Below are 27,953 nucleotides of genomic sequence, written 5' to 3' on the forward strand. Positions count from 1 at the left end.
TCACAAAGGTGCTTTATTTATAAATCTCACTCAGGACGTGGGTTCTGTACCTGTAAAACAACTTATAAAAAAAACAGAGGCCCTGCTCTGGCGAGAAGTCCTTGTGTGCTGTGACCTTGAGGGCCAGGGTCTGTGGTCACAGTGGCCATAGGGCAGGGTCACTTCCTCCTCACCAAGCTGGGGTCTGGCTTGGCAAGAACATGGAGATGACGGATGTCTGATCTGCCAGGGCCAGAGCCCTGCTGTGTTCCGTTGGCCACTCCTGTCTTGGTCCAGGGCCCAATTCTCAGTCCTCATCCAGCTGCTCAGGTAGCCATGTCCCCAACACCTGGGGCAAGGGGCAGTGAGGCAAGAAGGTGCCACACAGGTCCCACCACTTGGTGACTTCTCAGGCTTCAGGGTCCAACTCTCCATCATCTTGATAACACCCCAACTCATCCATCCAGACTAGGAGAAAGAGGGGATCATCATCAGGAAGGGCTCACCTTAACAGGTCTTCTATCAGCTTCCTCCATAGGCCTAACATTCTTCACCTCAGGTTACCACCCCAGGACCCCACAACCTGGCATGAGTCCCTAAAAGCTGAGAAGGATCCCCAGTGCCTCAGATCCCCCACCACCTAGGCCCTCCTTGGAACTAGTGAGATCAGAATCTCCTTGGGTTTATAGATCTGGGGGATGTGTCAGAGCTGGGGTGCTTCCTCAGGACCCCTGGAGTATGTAACAAGTGTTCCCAATGTGCAGCGCCCTGGTCCAGTCTAGTGATAGTTCTCTCAGTGGCATCAACAGCACAGTCATGTGCAGGGCCCGAGGTCCTCAAGAGACCTCTTTCTCTCTCTTCTTGTCTTCCCTGCACAGAGGACGACACCAAGGCTTGGGAGTTTCCCAGCAGCACCTCTAAGGGGCAGGTGGAATTCTGGAAGCCCAGTGGAACCAAAGTGTGGGTTTGAGAGACGTTGTGGGCCACCCCTCTGGCCCTATGCGCTCTACAGTTGTCCAAACTTAAAACGAACTTCTTCCAAGGTTCAGGGGCCTCCTAAACACTCAGCTTTAGCCTGAAATGTCACCTCACAACTTTGTGGGGTAACTACCGACCTTGGGAACTTGCAGAAGAGGATGCTGTGTCTAGAGAGAGAAGTGCCCTCGGGGCAAAGCTGGGGACTTGCATCTCTGATGTCCTCTGGGTCTGCCGGGAGGCAGAGAAGCAATGGACGGGAGCCTGGCTCTCCTCCACCTTGCTGTGGGCTCTCAGGTGAGTCACTGTCCTTCCCTGGATCCTGTCCTTTCCCCTTCTCTAAAGCAGAGCTACACATAGTCCCTACAGCCCACAGTGTTGGAGTGAGGAGTAAATGAGGTGTGCATCCATCATGTAGCCTGGTGGGGGTTTCTGGGGGGAAGCCACAAAAGAGGATAACGACTGTGGTTTGGCTGGGCCTTACGCGCCGGAAGCTTGGCCCTCAGTACAGTGATGCTGAGAGCTGGCAGTTGGTGTAAGAGAGCAGCCCGATGGGCTGATGAGGTAACCGATGAGGTAACTGATGAGGTACCGGGTGTGGCTGCCCTCTGCAGGAATCCAGGGTGGTCCTCTGGGATCTGAGCTGGCTCTCTTGAGAGTCGAAAGGAACAGAGGTGGTTTCTGCCCTCCTGCCAATTCCTACCTCTCCCTGGCACCGACTCCTCTCTGGCCTGCTCAGCCATGATGCCACCCACCCCTACGGGACTCAATGGAGTTTCTCCATCACTTGTCCGTCAGCCTCTGTGAGCCTCAGTTTGTTTGTCTGTAGCTGAGGGGGTGAGATCTATACTAAGTCCATTCCTGACCACCTGTGAGAAAATGACCCATTTTCTCAGTATGGGCCACCAGCCACAACCACCCCACCACCAACAGCCTTCTTCACCCCTTCTTCACCCCTTTGCTGTTGGAGACGGACAGAACCCAGGGCCTTGAGAGCTCCACCACTGAGCGTAGGCAACCCTTTATTCAATATTTATTTTGAGACAGGGTCTGGCTAAGCTGCCCAGGCTGGCCTTGAGCTTTCTTTGGAGCTCAGGCGGCCTTGAACTTGTGATCCTTCTGCAGTAGCTTCCCCTAATAACTAGGACTGTGAACCCCCCCCCCCATACACACACACCAGGCCTAGCTCAATGCATCTCCATTCAGTGCACAAGAGAGCAGTCTCTCCTGCCAGCTCCGAGGGCATCAGCAGGAGACACCAATCTGCACCCCACCCTGTATGCTGTCTGGCCAGGAACGTTTCATATCTTCCCTTTCCTCACATCTGGAAAACCCAAGGACAGCTGCAGCCTGTCGTGGGGCCATTTCCCAGTCTATCCTGTTGTCCAAGCTGCTGCAGCCAGCACCATGGAAGACGGCAGGCCCTGCTGTTGGCAGGGATGGAGCATCGTTCATTTCTAGTGAGTGGTTAAGACACGGCATGGGGGCCAGGCCAGACCAATCCATCATCCTCCCCGCTGCCAGCCAGGACCGCTCAGACAATTGCTCATCAAGCTACATCTAGCTAGGGCTGGCATCATGACAAAGGGCCCAGAGTGGAGTGGCCACAGAGTTGTCCATACACTAACAAGCTCAGGGGGAGCTGGGAACCAGGTCAGGCCCTGCAGGGCACAGAAGGGGTCCTGGGAGCTGTCTCCTGCATTGTGGTGTCGCCTCACCTGGCTGCTTGGAGTCTCTGGAAAGCCCCGTGCCCGTCGGGGTTGGGGGTGTAATGATGATGTTGGGGACACTCAGGTGTTTGTCGTTCAGCACAGGGGCCTCGTCATGGTTGTTGCTGCTGCTGCTGCTGACACACATCTTAAAGCCTGAGGGATACAGGACATGACAGAGAGAGAGCATCAGGCCCTCTAGGCAGCGCCTGCCAAAGTCACTCAGTCTCTTTGCCACACTCTCAGACTGCCCGTGCTCCACAAAGAAGAAACACTGCCCTTCGCACTGCCCAGATGGGGAAGCTGAGACTCGGGAAAAGGAAATGCATCCCCAACCTTGCACAGTTCCACAAGGGCTGAGCTCGGTCTGTCCCCAGAGATACGCATGGGAGTGGGGGCCTTTGAGTGGCATCTTCTGAGGTATGAGCAGCATTTCCCAAGGTCTGTCCCCGGCCTTCTGTGATACTTCCTGTGATACAGGAAGGGACCTCGTAATGAGTTTGGGAATCGGACATATTTGTGACTGAATCCCATCTACTTTATCCTCCTCCTGGGCACTCCCAGCTCCGCCAGTCAAAGGCTCTGAGAAGTCCTGCATGAGGAAAAGATTTAGGTTGTGGTTTTTTTTTTTTTTTTTTTTTTTTTTTTTTTTTTTTGTTGTTGTTGTTGTTGTTGTTGTTTTTCATTTTTGAGGCAAGATCTCATTCTAGGCCTGTTGTAGAATATGGTTTTAAGGTGTGTTACTTTTGTTTATGTTGCATTTGTTTAACTCTGTGAAGCTGTGTTACTGTGTCTGTCTAAAACCCCTGATGGTCTAATAAAGAACTGAATGGCCAGTAGCGAGGCAGGAGAAAGGATAGGCAGGGCTGGCAGGTAGAGAGGATATATAGAAGGAGAAATCTGGGGGAAAGAAAGGAAAGAAGTAGCCAGAGGAGGTCATCAGGGGACAGCCGGACAGCCACACAGCCACACAGCCACACAGCCAGGGAGTAAGAGTGAAGGTAAGGTTACAGAAGTAAGAAAAAGGTAAGGATGGAGAGATGGCTCAGCGGTTAAGAGCACTGGCTGCTGCTCTTTCAGAGGTCACGAGTTCAATTCCCAGCAACCACATGGTGGCTCACAACCATCTATAGTGGGATCTGATACCCTCTTCTGGCATAAAGTTGTATAAGCAGATAGAGCACTAATGTACATACAATAAATAAATAAATCTTAGGAAAAGGTGAAAGCCCAGAGTCAAAAGGTAGACGGGATAATTTAAAGTTAGGAAAAGCTGGCAAAAAAAACAAGCCAAGCTAAGGCCGGGCATTTATAATTAAGAATAGGCCTCCATGTGTGATTTATTTGGGAGCTGGGTGGTGGGCTCCCAAAAACAGCTTAAACAAACCACAACATAGCCCAGGTTAAGGCTAACCAGGAGCTCTCTCAGCAGTCAGGCTGTGTCCAAATGCTAGGTGATCCTTTTACCCCAGTCTTCCCAGTGCTGGGACTGCAGGCACAGGCCATCACAGCACGAAAAGGCTTTCTTCTTTTAAGTGTCAGGTTTATTTATTCTACTTTATATGTTTGAAATAAGTGTCTGTGAACCAAGTGCCTGGTGCCTATGGAGACCAGAAGAAGGTATTGGATCCCTTGAAACAGGAGGTACAGGTGGTTGTGAGCTGCCATTGGGTGCTGGGCACCAAACCCAGGTCCTCCGAAAGAGCAACAAATGCTTTTAACCCCTGAGCCATCTCTCCAGCCCTAGTGGAAAGGGTTTTAATTTGACCTAACCCAAGGCTTCCCAAACTTACGATGACTTTACAGTCCCCTCTGGAGGGACACCTGTTCACATCCGGAACGAAGAGTCACGAAATTCTTCATCCCCTTCACCCCTTTGCTTGTGCTGGCCCCCCTGCCTGAAATGCACTCTCTTCCCTTGCCAGGGGAGTGAGCTCCTGTCCATCCCTCAATCTAGCATAGCATGTTCCTCTTTGAGGAAATTGGCTCAGGCTGTGCCCTCACGACCTCTTCGACCTGTCTGTGCTCACTTATTCACGGGCACTGGGAGGGCAGTTCTTACCTCTGCTTTGGCCGAGGGCACCTGGAGTAACCACCATTTCCTTATTGGTCCCCTGAGCCCAGCAGAGTCTGGAGCAGAGTAAGTGATAGAGTTTTAAAATTTACATTAAAAAATCAAGACCTTCAGAAACCTTTGAACTTGGGGTCCTGTCTTACTCCAGAGAACACCAGACTTGGGGGCTGTGGGGAATGAAGGAAGCCCTGAGTGTGTATTGTTGACATGGGCACAGCCACATCAAGGACCCCAGTACCTCAGGTCCACAGGAACGGCAAAGCCTTCCTGGGTCTGAGGAGGAATGTTGAGGTCAGCTTCCTTCTCCCAGATGTTTACAGTCCAGATGTTGCTCTCCTACAGAGACCTCACACGGAGACCAGCTGACCCCTCTTCCTGGAGATGTACCTAATAAACACACTCAGTTTCCCTGCCGCAGTTACAGTAGCTGCCCCCAATCAGAGCAAGCCTGGCCCACCTGATTCTAGCTTTTCTGTCTGTGTGTCTGTCCTCTCCTCAATTCCCACTTAGCCCCAGGCAGCTTTGAAGTGCCAGGCCATGTAGGATGAGACAGGGAACAATTATTTAAAAAAAAAAAAATTACCCAGTCCTGAGTGACTGTCTTTACCACATTCCAGTGCCCTGGCCACGATCAGGATGTCCCCAAGCTGTGGTGCTTCATTCCTAGTGGGGAGGGGACTCAGGGACTCGTTCTAAAGAACAGAATGGGCAGAAGTGACAGTCCTTGTCCTGCCTTGAGCCACTGGCTGTATGGGAGGTCAGACACTGGCCCAGGAGGACACCAAGTGCACCAGAGCCTGGAGACCATGTTTCCTACAGCCGGACGTGGTGGAGCACACCTATGATCCCAGCACTCAGAGGCTGAGGCAGGAGGATCAGGAGTCCGAGGCTAGCCAGGAGGCACAGTAAGACTGCTTCAAAAAACAAAAGCTAAGCTGGGCGTTGGTGGTGCACACCTTTAATCCCAACACTCGGGAGGCAGAGCCAGGCGGATCTCTGTGAGTTTGAGGCCAGCCTGGTCTACAGAGCGAGATCCAGGACAGGCACCAAAACTACACTGAGAAATCCTGTCTTGAAAAACCAAAAAAAACCCAAAAAAACAAAAAAACAAAAAAACACCCCCGCCCCTCCCAAAAAAAACCAATAACAAAAGCTAGCTGGATGGTGGTGGTGGCGGTGGTGGCGGTGGCGGCGGCGGCGGCGGTGGCGGCAGCAGCAGCGGCAGCAGTGGCAGCGGCAGCAGCAGCAGCAGCGCACACCTTTAATCTCAGCAACCAGAAGGCAAAGGCAGGTGGATCTCTGTGAGTTCTAGGACAGCCAGGGCTACAGCTAGGACTCTGTCTTGAAAAGGGCGGGAGAGTTGGATAAGGGGTTGAACACTGGCTGCTTTTCCAGAGGACCTGGGTTCAATTCCCAGGACTCACATGGCAGCTCACAATTGTCTGTAACTCTAGTTCCAGGGGATCTGAGACCCTCACACAGATATACATGCAGACAAAACACCAATGTATATATAATAAATAAATAATCTTTAAAAAAAGAGCAACATACACAATTTTAACCCTGTCTTAAAAACAAACAAACAAACAAAACAAAACAAAAAACCAAGCAAACGAAAACTGAAAAGAATTGTTGTTGGAAGCTCTGACCCCAGCAGGTCAGGGCCACTGGGGTGCATGGCAGGGTGAAAGCAGGCAACCGGCCTTGTCTGGCTCTGTCTCCCAGCTAGCTCTGCCTGCAGACCTGTGAACACCCTGAATGTCTGTCTAACCTGGTGACTGACAAGCCCAGATGTACACCTCCCTTCAAGGCCGAAAGCAAAAAGAGTCCCTGAGACACCTGTTGGCCTCCACAGCGTCCTGGTCCCTGGAAAAGGCACCAGGCAGTCTCCATATCACCGCCCTCAACCTACAGTGATCCAGGACTTGAGGAAGGGCTGTAAACACGTCAGTGCATGGTAAGGCCAGGCCCAAGCCCCACAGTCGTCTCACGGGTACCGACCTGTCACCTGGGCAGTAAGTACTTGTCCAAGTCACGATGGAGAACTGAACAAGACAATAATCAGTCAAGAGTCACCTTGACCCTGGCCGATGAACCATAACCCCAAAGGGCTATTTTGATTAAAACCCTGTCCTGGCTGGGCGATGGTGGCACATGCCTTTCTTTAATCCCAGCACTCGGGAGGCAGAGGCAAGTGGATCTCAGTGAGTTTGAGGCCAGCCTGGGCTACAGAGTGAGTTCCAGGACAGGCTCCAAAGCTACACAGAAAAACCCTGTCTTGAAAAACAAAACAAAAAAGCCCTGCCCTGTCTTCTCCTTTTGGTTTGAGACAGGGTCTTCCTGTGTATCCCAGGCTATTTCCAAACACTCAATCATCCTGCCGCAGTCTCCTCAGTGCTGGGATTTCAGGCATGAGCTCCCACAGCCTCTCAATATACAAATCTTGGGGTGATACAATCCAACCCACAACGGAACAGGACAGAGAGACTCAAGGTGCTTCCCTGGTAAGGACACTGAGTGTCGTCACATGTCAGCACCACACATTCACACTGTCACATGGCAAGGTCAGGGAGGGGTCAGCACCATCTGTGACTCCACAGATTGGGATGGTCAGATGTGTGTGCCTGTGACCAAGGTGACATGTCTTGGTGAGGCCCATTGGTCCTTCTAGCAACTCAGTCACATGGTGGGTAGGGGTGGGGTGGGGATGGGGATGGGAGCAGCTGGCATGACAGGGCGTGTGGCCTCGTCACACAGGAGGGCACCGCCTGCTGGACACTGAGCCACCAGTACCTTAAGTAACAACCTCATAAGTCTCTCCCAGGAGAAGTCTTCAGAGCATTGACTGAGGATTCTGACAGTTTTGGAAAGCAGTGAAGAGAAGCCACCACCAGTGAAGTCTCAGCTCCAAATCCCCGCAGGATACAAACCCCTGTGGAGAAGCTCTGCCTCTCATGTGATCCAAATTCAGGTCGCTCCTCCCCACCGGCCTCCAAGCAGGAGCCCAGGGGCAGACGACCTCCCAGCTGGTGCTCCAGGCTTCCTGGGCCTGCTCAGTGAAGCTTTCCCTCTGCAGGAGGCGGAGTGAGACCTCACGCTATGTAACCCTTGGTTTTAGCTTTGGCTCTGCACAGCATTCTTTTTATACTGACAAAATCAGAAGCCAAACCCAACCGTGTCTGTTGGAAAACAGTCACCATGGTGACTGGTGCATGACCAGCGCCCCCCCCTCCTCGCACACACCCCTACTTTCACCCCATCTCATCCTAGGACCTGAGGCAGTGCCTCAGCCCCTTCCCCTGACCTGTCGACTTCCGGGGGTGGGGCAGTCTAGCACAGTGGTGTCTGTCACACAGGAGCCAGCATGGAAAACAGCCAAGGACCAAGGACGGGGGTGGGGTGGGGTGGGGTGTGTTCTAAGGTCTAAACCCTGTTCCTGGGGCTGATTCGGTCTTTCCCCTCAGTTCACAGCTCTCTCTGCCAAGCGCTACCTGCCCATTACACAGATGTGGAAGCTAAGGACCAGAGAGAGCAATAACTTGCACATGGCTGACGAGCTGGTAAGAGGCAGCCATGAGACTGGATGACTCCCAGCGCCGATGCTTTCTGTCCTGGCCATCATGAATTACGGAGCACACAGCTCCCTGCAGAGCCCTGCAGAACTACCTCTGCAGCAAGCCGTCACCTACAACTCTGCCCCTGTAGTATATTGGCCGCCAAGAACCTACAGGGATGACAGGACGGCGTGAGCCCATCCTGATACAGTTCTATTTATAGGCAGCCAGCAGGTCCCGGCTGAGTGCTTGTGGCTGGCCAGTCCCCGCTGCCTCACACCCAGGATAATCCCCGGGAAGTGGGTCTAGGATGAGTCTGATGTCCCAGTGGGCCAACAGAGTCTCCCAGCCTGGGCATGTTCATACCAACCTTCAATCTGAAAACAGAGCCTGGCCATGTGGGCAGTGTGTGCACCTGGGCCATTTGTATGTGACTGAATGAAGGGACTTGGAACAGCCAGGGGCAGGGGGATCGGGCTCTGTCCTGTCAGTCCTGACCCTGCTGCTCCCAGGAACCTCAACCAAAGGAGGTGCTGGTCACCCCACAGTGACAGAGGAGCCTCCCACTCCCACTAGGACCCCTTTCTCACCCCCACAGAAGTGACGGGTCACACTCGGCCAGCAGGGTCTGGAACCTGAGGGCAGAGCCCACAGCTTAAGCTGCAAGTATCTGGGGTTCAGTGAGCCCAGGAGAGATGCTGGAGGCAGAGAGGAGGGAGGCAGGGAGGAGGGATGAGAGGGAGGAGGGGGGGGAAGAAGGGAGAGGGGAGCAGCAGGTCCCTGGCCCCTCAGCTCTGGTGCAGCCTTGCGGCCTCTGGGCAGGCGAAAAAGCTCTCAGGAGGATTAGGCAACAGTGAAGATTAAAAAAACAAATGCCAGCCACCCTGGGGGCCAGAGCTGTCATCTGTCAGTTCCGTGACTGCCTCGGGCGATTAGAAGCCTGTTTCCAGAGGGACAGGTGAGGCAGGGCACAGACCAGGGATCCTAGGCCTGGAGTCTGGGAAGGAGGCCTTCATGGACTGTGCCAAGTGTTGGGGTCCCCCATCCTGAGCATCCTTCGATGCACCACCTCAGTCTCCACAGACCCAGCCTAAGCTGCCTTCAGAGAAGCTGGACTCAGACACAGTGATACACAGCCCGGCAAGGATGGGCTGAGAGCCAGCCCTGCCCTCTGCTGGCTGTGGCTGTGCCGACACCCATGGCGGCCTGTGGGGATTCTCTGAGAGGTTTCTTTTGATTTTGAGCCAGGGCTTCCCACCGCCAAGGCTGGCCTTGAACTCCTGACTCTACTGCCTCCAGCTCTCAAGTGCTAGGATTGCAGGTGTCCACCACACCCAGCTTTCTTCCTCATGTCTCCCACCCCCACCCCCACCCCCTGCACCCCCACAAAGGGGCTGCATCTCTGCTCTGAGCTGGGCACTGACTGACTGTTTATAAAGCTTCCTGGAGATTCACAGTCAGGGTTGGGAACCCTTCAACTAGAGTGACTGTGGAAATGCATGGCTTGGCTCTCTGAGCCTTGATCTCCCTGGCTGTAAAATATGGAGCTCACAGAACTCATACACACGCGGATGGCATGGCCTGCAGCAATCCCCCTGGCAAGGAGCTCGGGGACACGAAGCTGGCTTCTATCTCCCCACCAAGCTGGCCAGCCTCCTGGGGCAGCCTCCCCAGCCGAGGTGAGCAGAGCCTGAATTCCCGCCGTCTCCATCCTCCCACCACAGAGGGAGTTAGGGTCACAGTCAGTCTAGAGGGGCCATGGCCTCTTGTGGCTCTAACCATTCCTGCCTCAGCTCCCATTTTCTCGTTCTTTTAAAGCTCGGGGTCAGGTGAGCTCAGGCCCATGACCCTACTTCTAGCCTCTACCTAGGACACCCCAGGATCCGAGGTGCAGGGCAAGGTTCCCTACTCACCCTCAGTATTCCCCAGTCCTCCCAAGGCCTTAACAGACTCAGGCTGCAGCCAAAGGCAAGTTCTGGCCCTGAGCAGGCATCATGGCTCACAGGTGCCCTCTACTGGCTCATTGTAAAACAGCAATCTGCCCCTGTTAGGAGCCTGCCATTTTTCCACCGGAAAAGCAACTTTCACACACAAGGGACTCCAACCTGCTGAACCCAGTACGGCGTGAGCCAGACTGACAGCTGGACCTCAGTCTACCGGGCAATGGCCCCACCTGTTTCAGCCTTTGTCTTCTCCCCTGCTGGGAGTACATAATGACCCCACAGACAGGCTAGACCAGCGGTTCTCAGCTTGTGGGTAGAGACCCCAGGTCAAATGACCCTTTCACAGGAGTTGCCTAAGACCAAATATCGAAAAACAGATGTTTATATTAAAATTCATAACAATATGTAGGAAAAATTACAGCCATGAAGTAGCAACGAAAACAGTTTTATGGTTGGGGGTCCCTGCAACATGAGGAACTGTATTAAAGGGTCGCAGCATCAGGGACGCCGAGAAACCACTGAGCTAGACGGTCAGCCATTAACTCTAGCCCAGCCCCAGAGCTGGCCTCCTAATGCACCTTCCAGGAACACCAGCTGTTACTCACGCCAGGCAAGTTTATTCCTTAGCACTTAACCCAAACCAACCAATATCAGACGCTTGGTTTGCAGCACCCCCAACGTGCAGGGGCTCTACCATTCTCTGGATACAGCGGGGGTGGGTGCTAGACAGGATATTCCTGGCTCTAGGAGCTGGCAGTGTAGCTTAGCAGGTAGCGAGCTCGCCCAGCGTGCACAAAGTCTGAGCTCTAGCCCCAGCACCACGTGGTGCGGTGCATCCCTGCAGTCCAACACTGGGGAGGGGGAGGCAGGAGGGACGGGGCTCAGTCTCTGCATGGCACCCCGGAGTCACCTTTTCCTCTCTTGTTGGATAGCCATGGACTTGGGAAAGAGGCCTCTCTTGGCCAGGGCTGACCACTTGTTGCGCCAGGCTTCTGTGGCCCACTTCTGAATCAAGGTCCGAGCCCAGCCCTGGCCCTGGAGGAGCTCGGGCCCTGAGAGCAGGCATTTTCTGTGCACCCACTCTGTGTGTGTGTACCAGGCAGAGCTCCGTGTGCTGGGCACACAACTGAGATCAAAATGACCCCACAGATGTTTCTCTGCTTGCCCACAGAGGCCTTCCCTGCCTCCCACGCCAGATTCCAGCAGCAGAAACGGAGAGATGTTTTTTTTTTTTAATCAAAGGTAGCTAGCCAATATTCCATAGCCCCCCTCCCCCACCTTATGCTTGTTTTCCAAACCCTGGCCCTTCCTGAAGCTCTCGATCACATGCTTCCCCTTTGTGCCAGTTAGGCAACCAATTGTGCCAATTAGTCCGAGCATGAGGAGAGCTCCCACGAACGGGGTGAGCCACAGCCCCTGCCTACGTCAGAATAAAAACCAGCGAGCTTCCTGATCTATGTGCTCACTTCACCCCCTTTTTACAAAACGCCCCTGCCAAGGGACCTCTCACTCATGCGTCTCCCTGTGGGATGCTGGGATTACTCTTCCCAGCGAGTGGGCCTCAAGGCTTACAGGGTCTGCTTGGGGAGAGAAGGGACTGACCCGGGTAGTTGAATACTTCCCTAGGTGGGGTCCACCACGCTAAGATACAGGGAAGTCACAGGGATCTGATGTTGGGTCCTGGAGACACAGGCACAGAAACTCAGAGTCTGGTCACAGAGGGACAAGGACAAACAACAGGCCATTGGTGGCTGGAGGGGAGGGGCGATGGTGGAGTGGTGGGGGAGACCATCAAAGCTGCAGGAGGGTCAGGGAAGAGGGCACTGGGGCAGGATGCAGGGGCCGAGCAGGGGCAGGGAATGCTGAGAATCTTTCACAAGGGCAAAGGCCTGCGAGGGATGCAGACGGGTTATCTTCATTTCCCTTCGCCCTGTTTATAATTCCAGCCATAGGGAAAGCCTGCTGTTACTACAGATTCGGCGATGGCGCTTGTGGTTTTTACCTTTTCACGGCAGCCTGGGCCCAACAGAGATGGTTTTAAATCTCTTTTCAATTAAGGGAAAAGCTCCTGCTTGCGTCAGGGACTTGCAGCTGGAGCATGCACCGAGAGGAGCCTGTGAAGAGGCTGCCAGGCAGTTCAGGCTGAGGGCACCCTGCACACCCAGCAGCCAGTCCCTGCCATCGCCATCTTGCAGCCCCACCCCCACCCCCAGGAAGGCTGCTGGGGTCTCAGCTGTGGAGAGCAAGGGTTCAGTGCAGAAAACAGGGTCCAGCATGGACTGGTCAGCGCTGGCCCTCAGCCTGTCAACCCTAAAATGAACATAGGAAGCCGCCCTCTGGGGGTGACCATAAGAAGCCACAGGAAACAAGCAAAGCCGGACTCATGGCACACATCTGTCATCCCTGGATGAACAGCACTTGTCTTCCCAGTACGTGGGAGGGTGAGGCAGGAGAATTGCTCTGTTTCATTTCTTTGTCTGTCTTTTCTTTTTTCTTTCTTTCCTTTCTTTCCTTTCTTTCTTTCTTTCTTTCTTTCTTTCTTTCTTTCTTTCTTTCTTTCTTTCTTTCTTTCTTTCTTTCTTTCTCTTTCTTCCTTCCTTCCTTCCTTCCTTCCTTCCTTTCTTTCTTTCTTTCTTTCTTTCTTTCTTTCTTTCTTTCTTTCTTTCTTTCTTTCTTTCTTTCTTTCTTTCTTTCTTTCTCTTTCTTCTTTCTTTCTTCTTTCTTTCTTTCTTTCTTTCTTTCTTTCTTTCTTTCTTTCTTTCTTTCTTTCTTTCTTTCTTTCTTTCTTCCTTTTGAGACAGGGTCTCTCTCTGTAGCCCTGGCTGTCCTGGATCTCACTCTGTAGACCAAGCTACTCTCAAACTCACAGAGATCCACCTGCCTCTGCCTCCCGAGTGCTGGGATTAAAGCTGTGTGCTCACTTCTTTCTTCTCTCTTTCTCTCTCTCTTTCTTTCTTTCTTTTTTGGTTTTTCGAGACAGAGTTTCTCTGTGTAGCTTTGTGCCTTTCCTGGAACTCCCTTTGTAGCCCAAGGCTGGCCTCGAACTCACAGAGATCCACCTGCCTCTGCCTCCCGAGTGCTGGGATTAAAGGCATGCGCCACACTGCCCAGCTTATTTATTTCTTGAGGTAAGGTCTTGCTCTGTCGTGCAGGCCTTGAACTCTTGAGTTTCCTGCCTCTGCCTCCTGCATGCTGAGAAGACAGCGTGAATCGCCATACTCCATTCTGTGGGGTTTGTCTCTGAACCCGGGCACATGCACACACAGAGGCACAGGCACACACAATCAACGTCAGTTGAGGATCACAGGTGTGATTTGTATAATCCCAGTATTTGGGAGACTGAGGCAGGGGGATGGCTGTTGAATTTGAGGCTATCCTGGGCTACAGAATAAGTTGTATATTCAGCTGTGTCTCAAGAAAATTTCATGTGTGATTGTTCTTGGTAATGGCCCAGTATGTGTTCATGGCCTGGAACAGTTACCTGGTGGCTGCTGGTTTCCTGCCTGTCCCCCCTCCCCCACACCTGGAAGGATGGGGCCACATGAGGGGTACAGCACCTCCCACACAGGAGGCCCCATTTCCCTGAGTGCCCTCCACTGGCTCTGTGTTTCAAGGAAGCATCCTGCCCTCCTTGAGCAGGGAACAGACTCAGAGCACTCAAGAAGCTGAGGCAGGAGGATTGTGAGTTGGAGGCCTGCCTGGACTCAACTCTCATTGAAAAAGAAAGAAAATGAAGCCGAGTTTCCCGGAAGAAGGCTTTCTCCACCAGCAGATCGGCAAAACGAGGGACAAAAACGTGCCTGACTGTCGGCACTTCCATATGCCGTGTGGTGGATGGGGGCAGGGGACACCAGGGACCACTGCCAGGGGTCCCTTGTCAAAGCCCTGAAAATATCAAGGACCCAGTGTGCTTTAACAGAATGCTAAGGACATGCTGGGGGAGGGGCAGCGCAGAGCCGTGGATAGATTCGTGACTCACTGTACACGCATCAAACTGTTAAGGGATACAGAGAAAATATTCTTTTTGAGACAGTGTTTCTCTGTGTGGCTCCCGCTGGGCTCAAACTACCCCTGTCCAACTACCAGCTCGGCCTTAGAGTGCTGGCATTAAAGGCCTGTGCCACCGCGCTTGGCCAAACGTATTCTTTAAAAATGGGGGGAGGAGCAGGCTGGCCAGCCTCCTGACCCTGGTTGTGTCTGAGCAGGTGAGCAGGCAGTGGAGGGCTGACTTCTGAGTCCTGAGTGCGTGGCTTCAAGCCGGGGGTCCTCACTAAGTGGCTCCAGCAGGGCAGGGCCGGGGGTGGCACAGGCGATTAAGGAGGGCATCTGATCCCACCTACCGGGGCTGCTGCCCTAATTCCTGAGGACATCGGGTGCGGCTGAGGCTTAGCCTAAGCACTAGTGACAAGGGACACAAGAAGGCTAAGTCCTAAAGCGGGGCAGGGAGCTGGACATGCCCAGGGCACAGAATGGAGCTGGATCAATCATCACACACCCCCGAATTTCAAACAGGCTTTCAAGATCAGCACACTCAGAGCTCAGCCCGGGTTGGAGCTGCCCAGGCAGGCTCTGTACAGAAGGTTCCAGGAGGAGATCTGGATCAGTCTTTAGGTCCCTGTGTTGACCTCCCTGGGTGGCCTAGAACTTTCTATATAGCTGAAGATGACCTTGAACTTCTGATCCTCCTGCCTCCACCTGCTGAATGCTGGGATTGCCAACTGAACTACAGCCCTGGTACCAGCCTTTTTATAGAAATATATATATACACATATAAATACAGATTCACACACATACCAGGCTGGCCTCAAACTCACAGAAATCTGCCTGCCTCTGCCTCCCGAGTTCTGGGCTTAAAGGTGTGCCTCCATGCCCGGCCATACACAAATAAAGACATACAGACACATGTAATTTGCATTTTGAAGACTTTGGCTATGCTGTCAGCTTTGGAGAACAAGTACCCCAGTTTACCACTGTGGAGAAATCAATAGGCTTTTTGGACCAGACCACTGAATATTTTTCCTGTTTGTACAGAGTAGCACACTGTACTAAGCCTGTAAGGTCAAATCTACATAGATCTGATTATGGAAGCTAATAAATTATTGTTTATAATGGGGATAGTTGGGACCCAGCACACAACACCTGACCCATCCTGGAGGCCATATTGCTGCAGACCCCCAAGACACTTTGGATGGCTCTCATATGTGTCAAAACTTTGGATCCCTGGACTAAAAAGTTCTGAGTGGGGTACCTAACCATCTGGGGATCCCTTGAGCAAAAAAAAAAGGGGGGGCTAGAAGAAATGAAGGTACTTTATTCTACTGACCCACAGGTCAGTATGCTGGCCTAGTTGTCAGGTCTTGGGGTCTAATTGCTAGCCTAGGGGGCTCCTGTTAGCTGGTGGTCTAGAGGGGACTTTAAGGAGCAGGCCAGAGTTAGGGGTGGGTGAGAGCGGGGCTGGTGTTGGCCCTCCCTCTTCTCTTCCTCTTCTAGAGTCTTAGAGTTGGCTTTCAGAGCTAAAAGGCATGCATTTCCAAAAGCTGAATCTGACTCTCTCTGGAGGCCATTCTACTCTCCTGCTCCCTTAGGACAGTGATTCTCAACCTTCCTAATGCTGCGATCCTTTAATATACTTATTCATGTTGCGGTAACTGCCCCCATAAAATTCTTATTGTTGCTACTTCGTAACTGTAATTTTGCTACTGTTAAGCATCATAATATAAATATCTGTATTTTCTGACTATCTTTGGGGACCCCTGTGACCCACAAGTTGAGAAGCACTACCTTAGGAGTCGTGACAATGGAGGTACAGTCCTCCTCACCCCCTTCATTCTAAGTTCCCAGGAGGACACAGAGACTGGCCAACTAACTTGGTGTTGATGGATTGGGCTCCATCAGACACTTGGGCTGACCTCTGTCTATCTCCTCCAGCATGGGCAAGTGTCCTGGGACTTACTTAACAAATGACCACAAATGGTGCGACTTGAGACAGTGGGACTTTATGCCCTATGGCTCTGGAGACCAATAGCCTGCCGTGGAGGTGGTGTTTGGGGCCAGGAGACCTAGGGAGGCCCCAAGAGTGACTCTTTCCTGCCTCTCCTGGTTCCAAGTAGCTCCCATGTCCACAGGCTCTGCTGACGCTTCTCATGGCCATCTTCTCTGTCTCTCTGCCCATGAAGACGCCAATCACTGGGTTTAGAGTTTAGATAGAGCCCCTCAAATCAAGTGTGAGCTCATCAAAGATCCTCAGCTAATACACGGACCTCACATCCAAAAAAGCAAGGAGCCTACAGTCTGTGATGCTTACCTGAGGGGGACCCTGTTCAGCCCCCATAAGTCACCTCCCATCTCTGCTGCACTACATCCTTGACCTCCTGGCTTTTAATGTCCCCATCTATAAAATGGGCTCCAGTTTTCAAGGGGAGTCCCCAACCTCAATGCCTGGCAATGCCACCACCATGGGGTAGGGGTCGGATGTATCTGAGTCCCCAAAGAAGCTAGATACACATGGGACTCCAGGAGGCTGAATGCCTGCTCTGGGAGTAGAGCCCATACCAGGGTGGTAGAGGGGCAGGGTTTCTTTTGCCAACAAGCATACTGAGTATCCACTATGTACCATCACTGTGCGGGGACCCTGAGCGGAGACAACCATGGATGGCTATGTGAACATACAGCCTAGGCTGGCAGAGTAAGGGGGTACAGGAAAGAAGCTGAGGAACCATGAGTGACCCCTACATTAGTTTGGACTGGACTGGAGCCACCCTGAGTATGGAGAGTTGTATCTCAGGCAGAGGGAGCAGCGGGTGCGAAGGCCCCTGAGGCAGAAGGAGACAAAAGTGGCGGCAAGCAGACTGTGGGGAGGAAGAGGTGTGGGAAGCAGGGGTCACCGAGGCAGGCAGCGCTGTACGGTCCAAACCGTGCCACTGAGAAATTAAGATCTGGGGATGGAGGCTGGGGAGATAGCGCAGCGGTCAGAAGCATTTGCTGCTCTTGCAGAGGGCCTGAGACCCGAGTGTGGTTCCCGGCACCCACGGCAGGCAGCTCACAGCCACCTGTGGTTCTAGTTCTGGGGAATCTGACACCCTCTTCCGGCCTCACCTGGACTCACGTGTGCATACCCACACACATACACATGCTTAAAAATGAATGAGTCTTAGCCAGGAGGTGGTAGCGCACACCTTTGGTCTCAGCACTCGGGAGGCAGAGACAGGTGGATCTCTTTAAGTTCGAGGTCAGCCTGGTCTATAAAGCCAGTTCCAGGACAGCCACAGCTGTTACATAGAGAAACCCTGTCTGGAAAAACAAACAAACAAAAGTCTTCAAAAAAGAAATATATTATCTTTTCAAAGAATATGTATCTATTTTATGTGTGCGAGTGTTTTGCTTGCACATAGGTCTGTGTTGGCACGCAGCAGAAGACAATGTTAGACCCCCGGGACTGAAGTTATGGACAATTGTGAGCCCCCGTGGGAGTACTGGGAATCAAACCCGAGCCCTCGGCAAGAACAGGTGCTCTTAACTGCTGAGCCATCTTGCCAGCCCAAAATTAATATATTCTTTTAAAAATTTTTTTAATTTATTTACTTTTTAATTTTATGTGCATTGGTGTTTTGCCTACAGGTCAGATCTTTGAGTTACAGATAGTTGTGAGCTGCCATGTGGGTGCTGGGATTTGAACTTGGGTCCTTTGGGAGAGCAGTCAGTACCCTTAACCACTGAGCCATCTTTCCAGGCCCCAAAATTTATATTTTTAAAAACAAGGTTTCACTGTGTAGCCCAGGCTAACCTCTAGCTCACCATCCTCCTGCCTCCAGGATCTGCCACCACGACAGCTACAAATTTCTGAGTGTCCTGGTCTCTAAGGGGACGGTGCTCTCAGCTGGTGAACCCTCAGCAGAATCTACATGTGCAACTCAGTAGAATTCTCTAGATGATTCTCAAGCCATGGTGTGGCTGGGTGGAGGATGTCTCACTTTTCCCTGAACATTCTAAGCCCAGAGACACACACAGGGGCGTCCTGTCATGGGGATTCATGGGAAATGAGTTTGGAGTGCTAGGCTGAGCCAGGGTCTGGGGTGGCGGGATGTTGTGCTATGCACTGGACATGCTCTGTGCTGTGTGCACGCTCTGGATAAGGAGCAGAGCTGATCTGGAGCCCTGACATAGCCTGGAGCTGGGAATGTTACAAGGAAGATAAACTAGAAACAGCTGAGTCCCAAGGGGCAGTCTTGGGGATGGAGGGACAGAGGATCTAGGTAGGTCCCGACTGGGTCCCTTGCCTGTTGCCCCATGAGTGACAGCAGCACTCCCCCACTTCTAGGGGTCAACTGGCTCCAGGGTGAATCCAGCCTTGTTAGAATGAGGTGTTTGAAGGTTTACTCAGGCTGAGAACCTCACAGAGACAGCATCCTGGAACCCGGTGACTGAGCCCAGCAACTGTGCACTCAGAAGCGAAGAGGAAAAGACGATGAGAGGGGAGCTGCCCGAGGACACAGTGGCCCAAAATTGTCCATAACTCCAGACACAGAAGAGGACTGCGTGAGGATGGAGGCGGATGATGGAGTGGCTAGAGCAAGGCTTCTGGAAGAATGCAAATACTGCCTGGGCCAAAGCTGTGTGACCCCAGGGGACCCTCTCTGGGCTTCAGTCTCCTTGTCTTGGAGACATGATTTAGTCCATGTAGAATTCACAGAAAAGAACCTTTCCCAGGCTAAGCCCCCAATAAAACAGCCATTTATTATTATTTGATCTTTCTGATTCCTGAGATTTATTCCAAATAAATCATCGTCATCATCATCATCATCATCATCACCATTATGCCCAAATTTCCAATGGCTTACCTATTAAGGCAACAGTATAGAACTCAAAGTCATCCTTGGCTACATAGAGCTTGAGGCTAGCCTGGGCTACATGTGACAGTATCTCAAGGAAACAAAACAGACAGCATACAGTACCACACAGAGCCAAACCTGTGGCTGCACTGGAGCAGGCCACACAGGAAACTGAGTCATGACTAGGCCTATGGGGACAACATCACTCGTTTTGTGTGTGTGTGTGTGTGTGTGTGTGTGTGTGTGTGTGTGTGTGTGTGTGTAACTCGGCTCTACTGTGGAGGAAGGTCTGAGCTGGTGGGTCATTCTTGGCTTCATTACCTCCAGGGACCAAGGCTGGGTGGCTGAGGCAGACCAAGGTCCGACACACCCAAAGCATGCAAGGAAAACGACAAGAGGTGATGCCTTGAAGGGGCCCTTGGCAACCAGTGTGGCTTTTGGGCTTGTGGTGGGGCAGGATAGAGGTGTATTCTGTTGGGGGAATTGGTCTAGGTCCCGGGTTGAACCATCTTGGACATCCTGATATAACTAGACAAGACTCCACTGATGGCTGGGAGAAAAAGAAAACATGTCCCATCCTGCTGGACCACGGGTCTACTGCTTTTTTGTTGAGATGGGGTGATAGTGTAGCCCAGACTGGCCTGGGACTCACTATGTTGCCCAGGATGGCTTCAAACTTGCAGAAATCCTTCTGCCTATGCCTCATGAATGATGAGGTTACAGGTACATGCCTAGTTTGATCTTAAATGTCCCTAAAAGGCCCATGTGTCATAGTCCTGGTCCCTAGACCATGGAAATAGTTATAAAAAGCAAGCCCTACAGGAAGTGAGGTCATTGGGGATATGCCCTTGAGGTGTATATTAGGACCCTGGCCACTGTCCCAACACTTTCTATCTTCCTAGCTGTCTGTCACAGACTGGCATCTCTCTTTCTTTTTCTTCTTTCTTTCTTCCTTCCTTCCTTCCTTCCTTCCTTCCTTCCTTCCTTCCTTCCTTTCTTTCTTTCTTTCTTTCTTTCTTTCTTTCTTTCTTTCTTTCTTTCTTTCTTTCTTTCTCTTTAAGTTATGTGCATTGGTGTTTTGTCTGTCTGTATGTATATATGAGGGTGCTGGGTATCCTGGAATTAGAATTACAGATAGTTGTGAGCTGCCATGTAGGTGCTGGGAATTGAACCCACGTCCTCTGGAGAAACAGATAGTGCTCTTAACCACTGAGCCATCTCTCCAGCCCCGGCACCTCATTCTCAACACTCCTCAGTCCTATGACACACAGACACTTGCCACAACAGATCTTGGAAAATGCACAGAGCCTGGAAAATGCGATGCTCAGTGAACAAAGCCAGAAAAAAAACCTGGTCCATGCTGTTGTGGAATTTTTGTTTACACTGTGTGAAGATGTGTCACTGTGATTGGTTTAATAAAGAGCTGAATGGTCAATAGCTAGGCAGAATAGAATAGGCGGGACTTCCGGGGAGGAAGAGGAACTCAGGATCAATCTAGGTGTGCAAGAGGCAGCAGCAAGACACTGAAGAAGTTAGACAGAGGAGAGGTAACAAGCCATGTGGCAGAACATAGATCAATAAAAACAGTTAAGTTATGAGAGCTAGTTGGGAAAAAGCTTGAGCTAAGGCCAAGCTTTCATAATTAATAATAAGTCTTCGTGTTGTTATTTGTGAACTGGAGGCCCAAAGAAAAGTTCGACTATACCCTGCATTGAGTACTAGAATCTCTAAGAACCCTGGGGCCCACATAATCAAGACCTTAGAGTTGTTGACACTGTAGAGAAGTAAGTACAGGATGTCAGGGGCACTGACCCCACAGTAGCACTAAACTGTGCACTCACTGGCATATCCCTAAACAACTGTGCACTCACTGGTGTATCCCCAAACTGTGCACTCACTGGCATATCTCTAAACTGTGCACTCACTGGCATATCCCCAAACTGTGCACTCACTGGCATATCTCTAAACTGTGCACTCACTGGCATATGCCTAAACTGTGCACTCACTGGCATATCTCTAAACTGTGCACTCACTGGCATATCCCCAAACTGTGCACTCACTGGCATATCTCTAAACTGTGCACTCACTGGCATATCCCCAAACTGTGCACTCACTGGCATATCTCTAAACTGTGCACTCACTGGCATATCCCCAAACTGTGCACTCACTGGCATATTCCCAAACTGTGCACTCACTGGCATATCTCTAAACTGTGCACTCACTGGCATATCTCCAAACTGTGCACTCACTGGCATATCTCTAAACTGTGCACTCACTGGCATATGCCTAAACTGTGCACTCACTGGCATATCTCTAAACTGTGCACTCACTGGCATATCCCTAAACTGTGCACTCACTGGTATATCCCTAAACAACTATGCACTCACTGGCATATCCCTAAACAACTATGCACTCACTGGCATATTCCCAAACTGTGCATTCACTGGCATATTCCCAAACTGTGCACTCACTGGCATATCCCTAAACAACTGTGCACTCACTGGTATATCCCCAAACTGTGCACTCACTGGTATATCTCTAAACTGTGCACTCACTGGCATATCCCCAAACTGTGAACTCACTGGTATATCTCTAAACTGTGCACTCACTGGCATATCCCTAAACTGTGCACTCACTGGCATATGCCTAAACTGTGCACTCACTGGCATATCTCTAAAGTGTGCACTCACTGGCATATCCCTAAACTGTGCATTCACTGGCATATCCCTAAACTGTGCACTCACTGGCATATCCCCAAACTGTGCACTCACTGGCATATCCCCAGACTGTGCACTCACTGGCATATCCCCAAACTGTGCACTCACTAGTCACCAGGTAAACTTTGTTCATTCTACATGGTTACAGAAAAGTGACATCACAGAGATGCTTTGTGCGGGGCCACTAGGAGGACCCACAGACACAGTAGACACATGAATTCACAGCTACAGAGATAGAGGAGCCACAGCCACATGAGGCTAAGACTCATGGCCACAGCAAGAGAGGGACCCATTCAGGCTTTAACCCCCCTGCCACCAGCTGCCCCATGCTTAGCCACTCCCACACATGGGCACTCATTCACCTGCTCCTGGGAGCCTGGGGTCTTAGAGAGAGCCAGCCCTGGAGTGCGGTGAGGGCTGACTCTGCTCCTCCAACATCTGAGCCATCCTGCAAGCTGCACAGTGCCCCCTTGATAGAAGTTCTGGTGGAGCTGTCAGTCAAGATGCCCCACCCTCCCAGGCCAAGGTGCAAGACCTCAGTTGGGCCAATCAGATGCTATCCTATGCCTGCCCCCCCCCTCCACTCCCCACAAAAAGTAAGAAGCAGCTCAGGAGACATCCACCCACTCCTTCCCAGCCTTTCCATTTCTCCTGGGGGGTAAGGTTCTATCTGTCTTCCTGGAAGTTCATCTTGTTCATGTGAACTGCAATCAATGCCTTAGCTGTACCCAGAGACCTCAAGTCCCCTAAGACCTCGGAGTAGAGGCTGGAAAGCCCAGGAAACAGAAGGGTACAGGGATGAGATAATCACAGGAGCTGCATTCCAGCGGCAGCCTGAGTGCTGGGAGCCTGGCACTCTTGAACACCACAGCCATGCCATGTCATGACCCCACTTTATGAACAAGGAAATCAAGGTCTCCAGAGCTTTGAGCAGGTTGGGGAACACGAGACTCTGAGCAGGCTGATCTTGGAGGGCAGAAGTGCATGAGAAGGCTGAGGAGGGGAGACTGGGGTGGGCAGGGAGGGGAGTTCAGGCTAGTGGTTCAGCATGTGGGGTAGTGAGTACATGTGTGGCAGTGGCCATCAAGAAAACACACTGGGCTGGGTATGGTGGCGCACGCCTTTAATCCCAGCACTTGGAAGGCAGAGGCAGGCGGATCTCTGTGAGTTCGAGGCCAGCCTGGTCTACAGAGTGAGATCCAGGACAGCGGGGACTGTTACACAGAGAACCCTGTCTCAAAAAACAACAACAACAAAGAAGGAAAGGAAAGGAAAGGAAACACCCTAGGCAGTGAGAACTAAGACTGGGATGGTTCCTGCAGCCTGGGAGAGCTGTGAAGACGGATGGAGCCACAGCAAGTTGGATGCCAACAAGCAGTTGGGGTGGACCTATGTTACCTTGCAGGGCTGTCCAGGGCAGGTCTGGACCTCAAGGCTGGCAGATGATGGTGGGGACCATGCCTGTGTCACAGGGGGACATCAGAAGGTTTCAGGTGTCTCCCATGGGGGCCATAATGCCTCAGGTTCCCTCTGGATATCAGAAGAGGTCTGTGCTGCCTCCACCAATACACTCACTGATTCTGCACCCTTCTAGAACTTTTTTTAAAAAGGAATTTTTATTTTTATTTTATTTGCATTGGTGTTTTGCCTCCATGTATGTCTACGTGAAGGTGTCAGATCTTGGAATTAGAGACAGTTGTGAGCTGCCATGTGGGTGCTGGGAATTGAACCTGGGTCCTCTGGAAGAGCAGTCAGTGCTCTTAACTGCTGAGCCATCTCTCCAGCCCCCCACCTTCTAGAACTTTTTGATGGCCTTTTTTTCTCTCTCAGTACTAGCCGAGCTGACCTCTTGCCTGGGTGATGGCAGGCATCCAGGGTGTCCTGGGAAGCAACTCCCCAAGCTATGCCTGGCTTCTTGCTCAGGCTTCCTTCCCTCTTCCCAGGTCACCTCTTTTTCTGGGACTTCCCCTCTGAGGAGGAAGTTGAAGCTTTTGGGTACCAGCCTCTGGTGAAGGAAGGTCTGGAGGGGGTCACAGAGGCAGAGTAAGCATTTATAGAGTACCTACTGTATATGTGGTCTGCCTTTACAGACGGGGACCCATCCAGTCTAGATCAGCATCCCAGGCCTCTGGGTCATCCCATACTATCTCCAGCCCAGCTCCTCCTTCCCTGCTCCCCCAGACCTCTTGCCCCAGCACCCCCACCCCCACTCTGCCTTACCTTTCAGACAGGAGGGCTTCAGCCCCATGGCGCCGCCTCTGCAGGCCTGTGAAGAGAGGAGAGCACTCAGAGAAGGACGAGGGATGTCACTGTCCCGGCCACATGTGGCCAGGCCCCTACTTGGCCAGCTGGGCACACAACAGGAAGCAGTGATGGAATAAGCCAGCTATGAGGTCACAGTACCTGCTGACCACATCTGGGCAGAGTGTGTGCCAAGGGCAGAGGGTTGCTGTCCAGGAAAGTTCAGGTGAGGTTGGTCAGGACTGAGGGTGTGGATGCAACACTCCAGTCTCTCCTTTCAGGGGCCACAGGACAGTGGTCAGCCTCAGGGATAGAGGACCCGCAGGCTGTGGGGCAGATGAAACCTACCACGGCATGTAATCTTCCATCTGTAACCCTCTCTGCTGACTTCTCAAGCGTTCTAGTCAGTGCCCACATTCTACTTCATTGTCTACTTCATTTGTTCATTGTGGTGCTGGGGATAGAACCCAGGACCTCGTGCACAGCAGGCATGTCCACTGTGCCACTGAGCCACAGCCCAGCCCCTGTCTTCTCAATGCAGATTACTGGAATGGATTGAACTCTAACAGGCTAGTCCGTGTGTGTCCCTAGTCCGTGTAGAATTAGAACTGCTCCCACCCATGTTCTCCTGACCTTCCTGCAACCCCTTCCTTAGGACCCATTTGATCAATACAAGCAGGAGGCGGGGGAAGAGACACCAAGTGGACAATGAGGTCTTCCATGGACCAGTGTCCATCAGGAGTGACTTCACCACCTGGCTGTCACAGGTTTGCAACACAAGAGAAAGAAGTCATTATGATATGCACCTGCTCATAGAAGGCAGGCTCCAGCCTGGGTCTGGGGGGACTGGGCTCCCGGGCGACACAAACCTAGAGCGGCTGAGGGATGGAGTGACAGGCCCCAGCTGAAGGCAGGATGCCGGGGTCCCACATGTGGTTCAGTGGGGACCTGCAACTGGCCAGAGCTGGGCCTCTTCACTTTCTCCTTTGGACCCTTGGCTACTTTAGCCATAGTCCTAATTCCGACATCAGCTGTCTTGAGCGGAAGAATGAATAGTAAGTAGGCAGTTGGACTGGGAGCCCCCCGGCCATGGTCTCTGCCCAGTCACCTCCCACATGAGATGAGAATTACCCTGCCAAGAGAGCCTGAGTGGCACTGTGCCTCACCTCCTTAACAAAGCCCTCCTTTAAGGACCAGGCTGCGCAGGAGCAGTCAGACCGCTGGCTACCTGAGAGGCTGGAGGAGGCTGGGCAGGGCAACCTGGTCCCTGAGCTGTTTCCCAAGCTCCCCCACACAGCAGAGCTTCAAGCAGCATGGGCACACTCACATCTGGGTTTCTTCCTTGCTTAGGAAGGTCCCTTTGTGTGACAGGATTAGCATTCTTTCAATTCCAGCCCAGGCACCATGCTGAGAACAGATGCCGGCTGAGGTACCTCCCCGCCAAGGCCAGCCTGCCAACCTGAAAGTCTCAGGGAAACTAGAGAGGCCAGAAGCCACCAAGACCCCACCTAGGGCTAGCCTCAGCTTCTCACCAGCCTGCTGCCTGCTCTGGGCCACTTTGTGGTACTTAATGCTCCACTCTCTCTTACACCATTACAAACATCTGCTAAACAATAAAGCCTACAGTGCAAGAGAGTGTCCTCATGGTTTCTGTAGCAGTCAAGATTGAACATGGAGGGTGGGATGGGGTGAGGGGAAGATGGCTCAGTGGTTAGGAGCATGTATTTCTCTTGCAAAGGGCCTGGATTCTGTTCCCAGCATCCCATGGTAGCTCACAACCATCTGTAACTCCAGCTCTACGGGATCCAGTGCCCTCCAAGGGCACTAGGCATGTATATGGGGCAGACATACATGCAAGCAAAACATTCGTACACATGAAAATAAATTAAAAAAAAAATTTTTTTTTCTGAAAGATTGAACACAGGGACGTAGGAGAGATGGGTACTATGACCTTAGTGGCTACTATCAGGAAACCAAGGCTGTGTGGGGCCTGGAGAATGATGGGTTTCTTTTGAGTGGGCTATCCTCTATCAGTCTCTATGGTGGGTCTATTTCCCATGATTCTACAGGCCTGGCCTAGCTTTCCCACCCCAGGATGAGAGCCGTCTCCTGCTGCCTCAGGGCTAACACTTGGTCTTATCTACCTCCTTGCCTCAGTTTCCTGCCTTTAAAATGGGGACAAGAAGAGGCTTTAGTTAGAGGGCTGGTGTGAGTGTGAAAACAGCCAGCACAGGTCTGGCACAGGCCGCCTGCTGGCTAAGCACTGACATCTCAGCGTCCTCCGCCCAGGAAGAGGACAAGGAGTCTCCCGAGTGACCTACACCTCCCTAGGGGACGCACACTCCTGCCTGGTGTGTGCCCACCAGCTGAGGCCTTCCAGGGACAGATTAGACACAGCTTTCCAGGCCTTGGGGCTGGTGGAGGGATTAAGTCTTTCCATAAATACACCGCCTCTCTCCTGTGCAGAGGACCTGGACCCAGGGGAGGGGACCAGGAGGGGACCGGAGGTGGGTATGGCCTAGACAGCACCAGTCTGCATTGTGGCCTGGGTAGGAAAGCAGTCTGGACAGGTAAGGGGTGGGTGCTCTTAGCTGGCAGCACAACCCAAGACAGGGCCTCCTGGAAGTGTCTCAGGCTGGAGAGAGACATCAGAGTTTGCCACTCGGGAGAAGCCGCCTGGGACTCAGTTTCCTCATCTGTAAAACAGGGTGTGTTCTGGCATTTCTATACTCTCTCCGGAGTGACTTCTACATTGCTGCTACACTGTTCTCTTGGCAAAGGCCAGAAGTCCCTCCTGCCTTCAGAGTCCCCCCAGGGAAGCTGCGGGTCCTCTTTTAAATAAGCACCCTCCCCAGATCTGCCCAGGCCAGCCCTGCCAGGAGAAGTGCCTGCTTTGCGCGGGTCGCCCTTTGCGGTCTCGCGGAGCTGCTTTGATGTGCTGGGCGCCCCTAAGCGAGGCAGCTCATCAATAATACATTCGAAACACTTGGTGGAGGGAAGCGGTTCCTCCCGAGGCCTCCTGCCCCCACCTCGCCCGACTGCTTGGCAACTTGACAGCCAAGCCCGGCGCATAGAGGGGCCTGAGGCTGCCACGCGCGGGACACGCCCCCGCCCAATGCCAGGCACGCGGCCAAAAGGAGCCGAGCTGGGCAGCGAAGTCTGCGGGAAGTTGTGGGACGCCTGGGGCCAAAGGGTCCCCCAATCACTCTCGAGTCCCCACCACCTGGGGGGTCTCCACACCCCCTCCCCCGGCGTCTCCACCCCACCCTGGGATACCTACCCTCCCGGGTTCGGCAACCCTGATCTCTCCACCGTCCCGGTTTCCCACCCCACCTCGGGATCCCCACCGTCCTGGTCTCCACGGCCCTGGGGTCCCCTGTCCTGGGTCCCTCCCATGTCCCGGTGCGTCCGCCGTGGCGCGCACGGCGCGCGCGCACTCACCTCTTTCTGGGGCGCGCTGGGCGCGGACGCTGGCGGCCTTGCGGGACACCAGGCGACACGCCTGCAGCCGCGGGCCGCGGGGGTCATGGCCCGGCCTGCTCTCCCCGCAGCGGCGCTGGCCTCGGCCCCCGCCCGGCACCTGGAGGGCGGCGCCGCCCAGGCCGCTCCGCCCCGCAGCCCGCCCTGGGAGCTGTCACAACCCCGGCCGCCGCCGCGCCTCCCAGCCCGCCTCCCCCACCCCCGCCGCGCTCCCTGTACCCGGGAAAGTTTGGGCACCCGCTGCCTGTCCCCGGTGCTGTAGAGGGAAAGGGGCACCGGGCTCCGCCTCTCTCGCAGAGACGTAGAAGTAACGCCCCCAGCTTGTCGCTGCGTTTGGGAGGTTCAGGTGGCATGGTGACCCGCGGGCTTCCCCGCTGCTGGGTTCTGGCATTTTGACTGGCCACGTGCCTCTGTCCGCCACAGCTGGCAGAGAACCCGAAGGTGCAGACTAAG

General features: G+C 52.8%; 1 protein-coding gene and 1 long non-coding RNA gene across 4 annotated transcripts; one reads left to right on the plus strand and one right to left on the minus strand.

Moving 5' to 3' along the window:
* C5H16orf74 (chromosome 5 C16orf74 homolog) lies at window positions 1–27,613 on the minus strand. 3 transcript variants are annotated; one of them, XM_076572217.1, is made up of 5 exons: window positions 24,183–24,318; window positions 24,000–24,045; window positions 4,726–4,793; window positions 2,673–2,819; window positions 1–447 (listed from the first exon to the last, which is right to left on the minus strand). In XM_076572217.1, the coding sequence occupies exons 1-5, from the start codon at window positions 24,193–24,195 to the stop codon at window positions 389–391; spliced, it is 333 nt and encodes a 110-aa protein (XP_076428332.1). In that variant the 5' UTR covers window positions 24,196–24,318; the 3' UTR covers window positions 1–388. The 3 variants fall into 3 exon arrangements, with proteins under 3 accessions (XP_076428332.1, XP_042133716.2, XP_076428333.1); XM_042277782.2 differs by lacking the exons at window positions 4,726–4,793; window positions 24,183–24,318 and adding an exon at window positions 27,462–27,613; XM_076572218.1 differs by lacking the exons at window positions 4,726–4,793; window positions 24,183–24,318 and adding an exon at window positions 24,369–24,594.
* On the plus strand, window positions 24,492–25,651 carry LOC121829447 (uncharacterized). Its single transcript, XR_006072264.2, has 2 exons — window positions 24,492–25,075; window positions 25,415–25,651. It is a non-coding gene; the product is annotated as an uncharacterized LOC121829447 (long non-coding RNA).
* Window positions 27,614–27,953: the final 340 nt, after the last annotated feature.

Source organism: Peromyscus maniculatus, chromosome 5 (genome assembly GCF_049852395.1).
Source record: "Peromyscus maniculatus bairdii isolate BWxNUB_F1_BW_parent chromosome 5, HU_Pman_BW_mat_3.1, whole genome shotgun sequence".
NCBI classification, from domain to species: domain Eukaryota; kingdom Metazoa; phylum Chordata; class Mammalia; order Rodentia; family Cricetidae; genus Peromyscus; species Peromyscus maniculatus.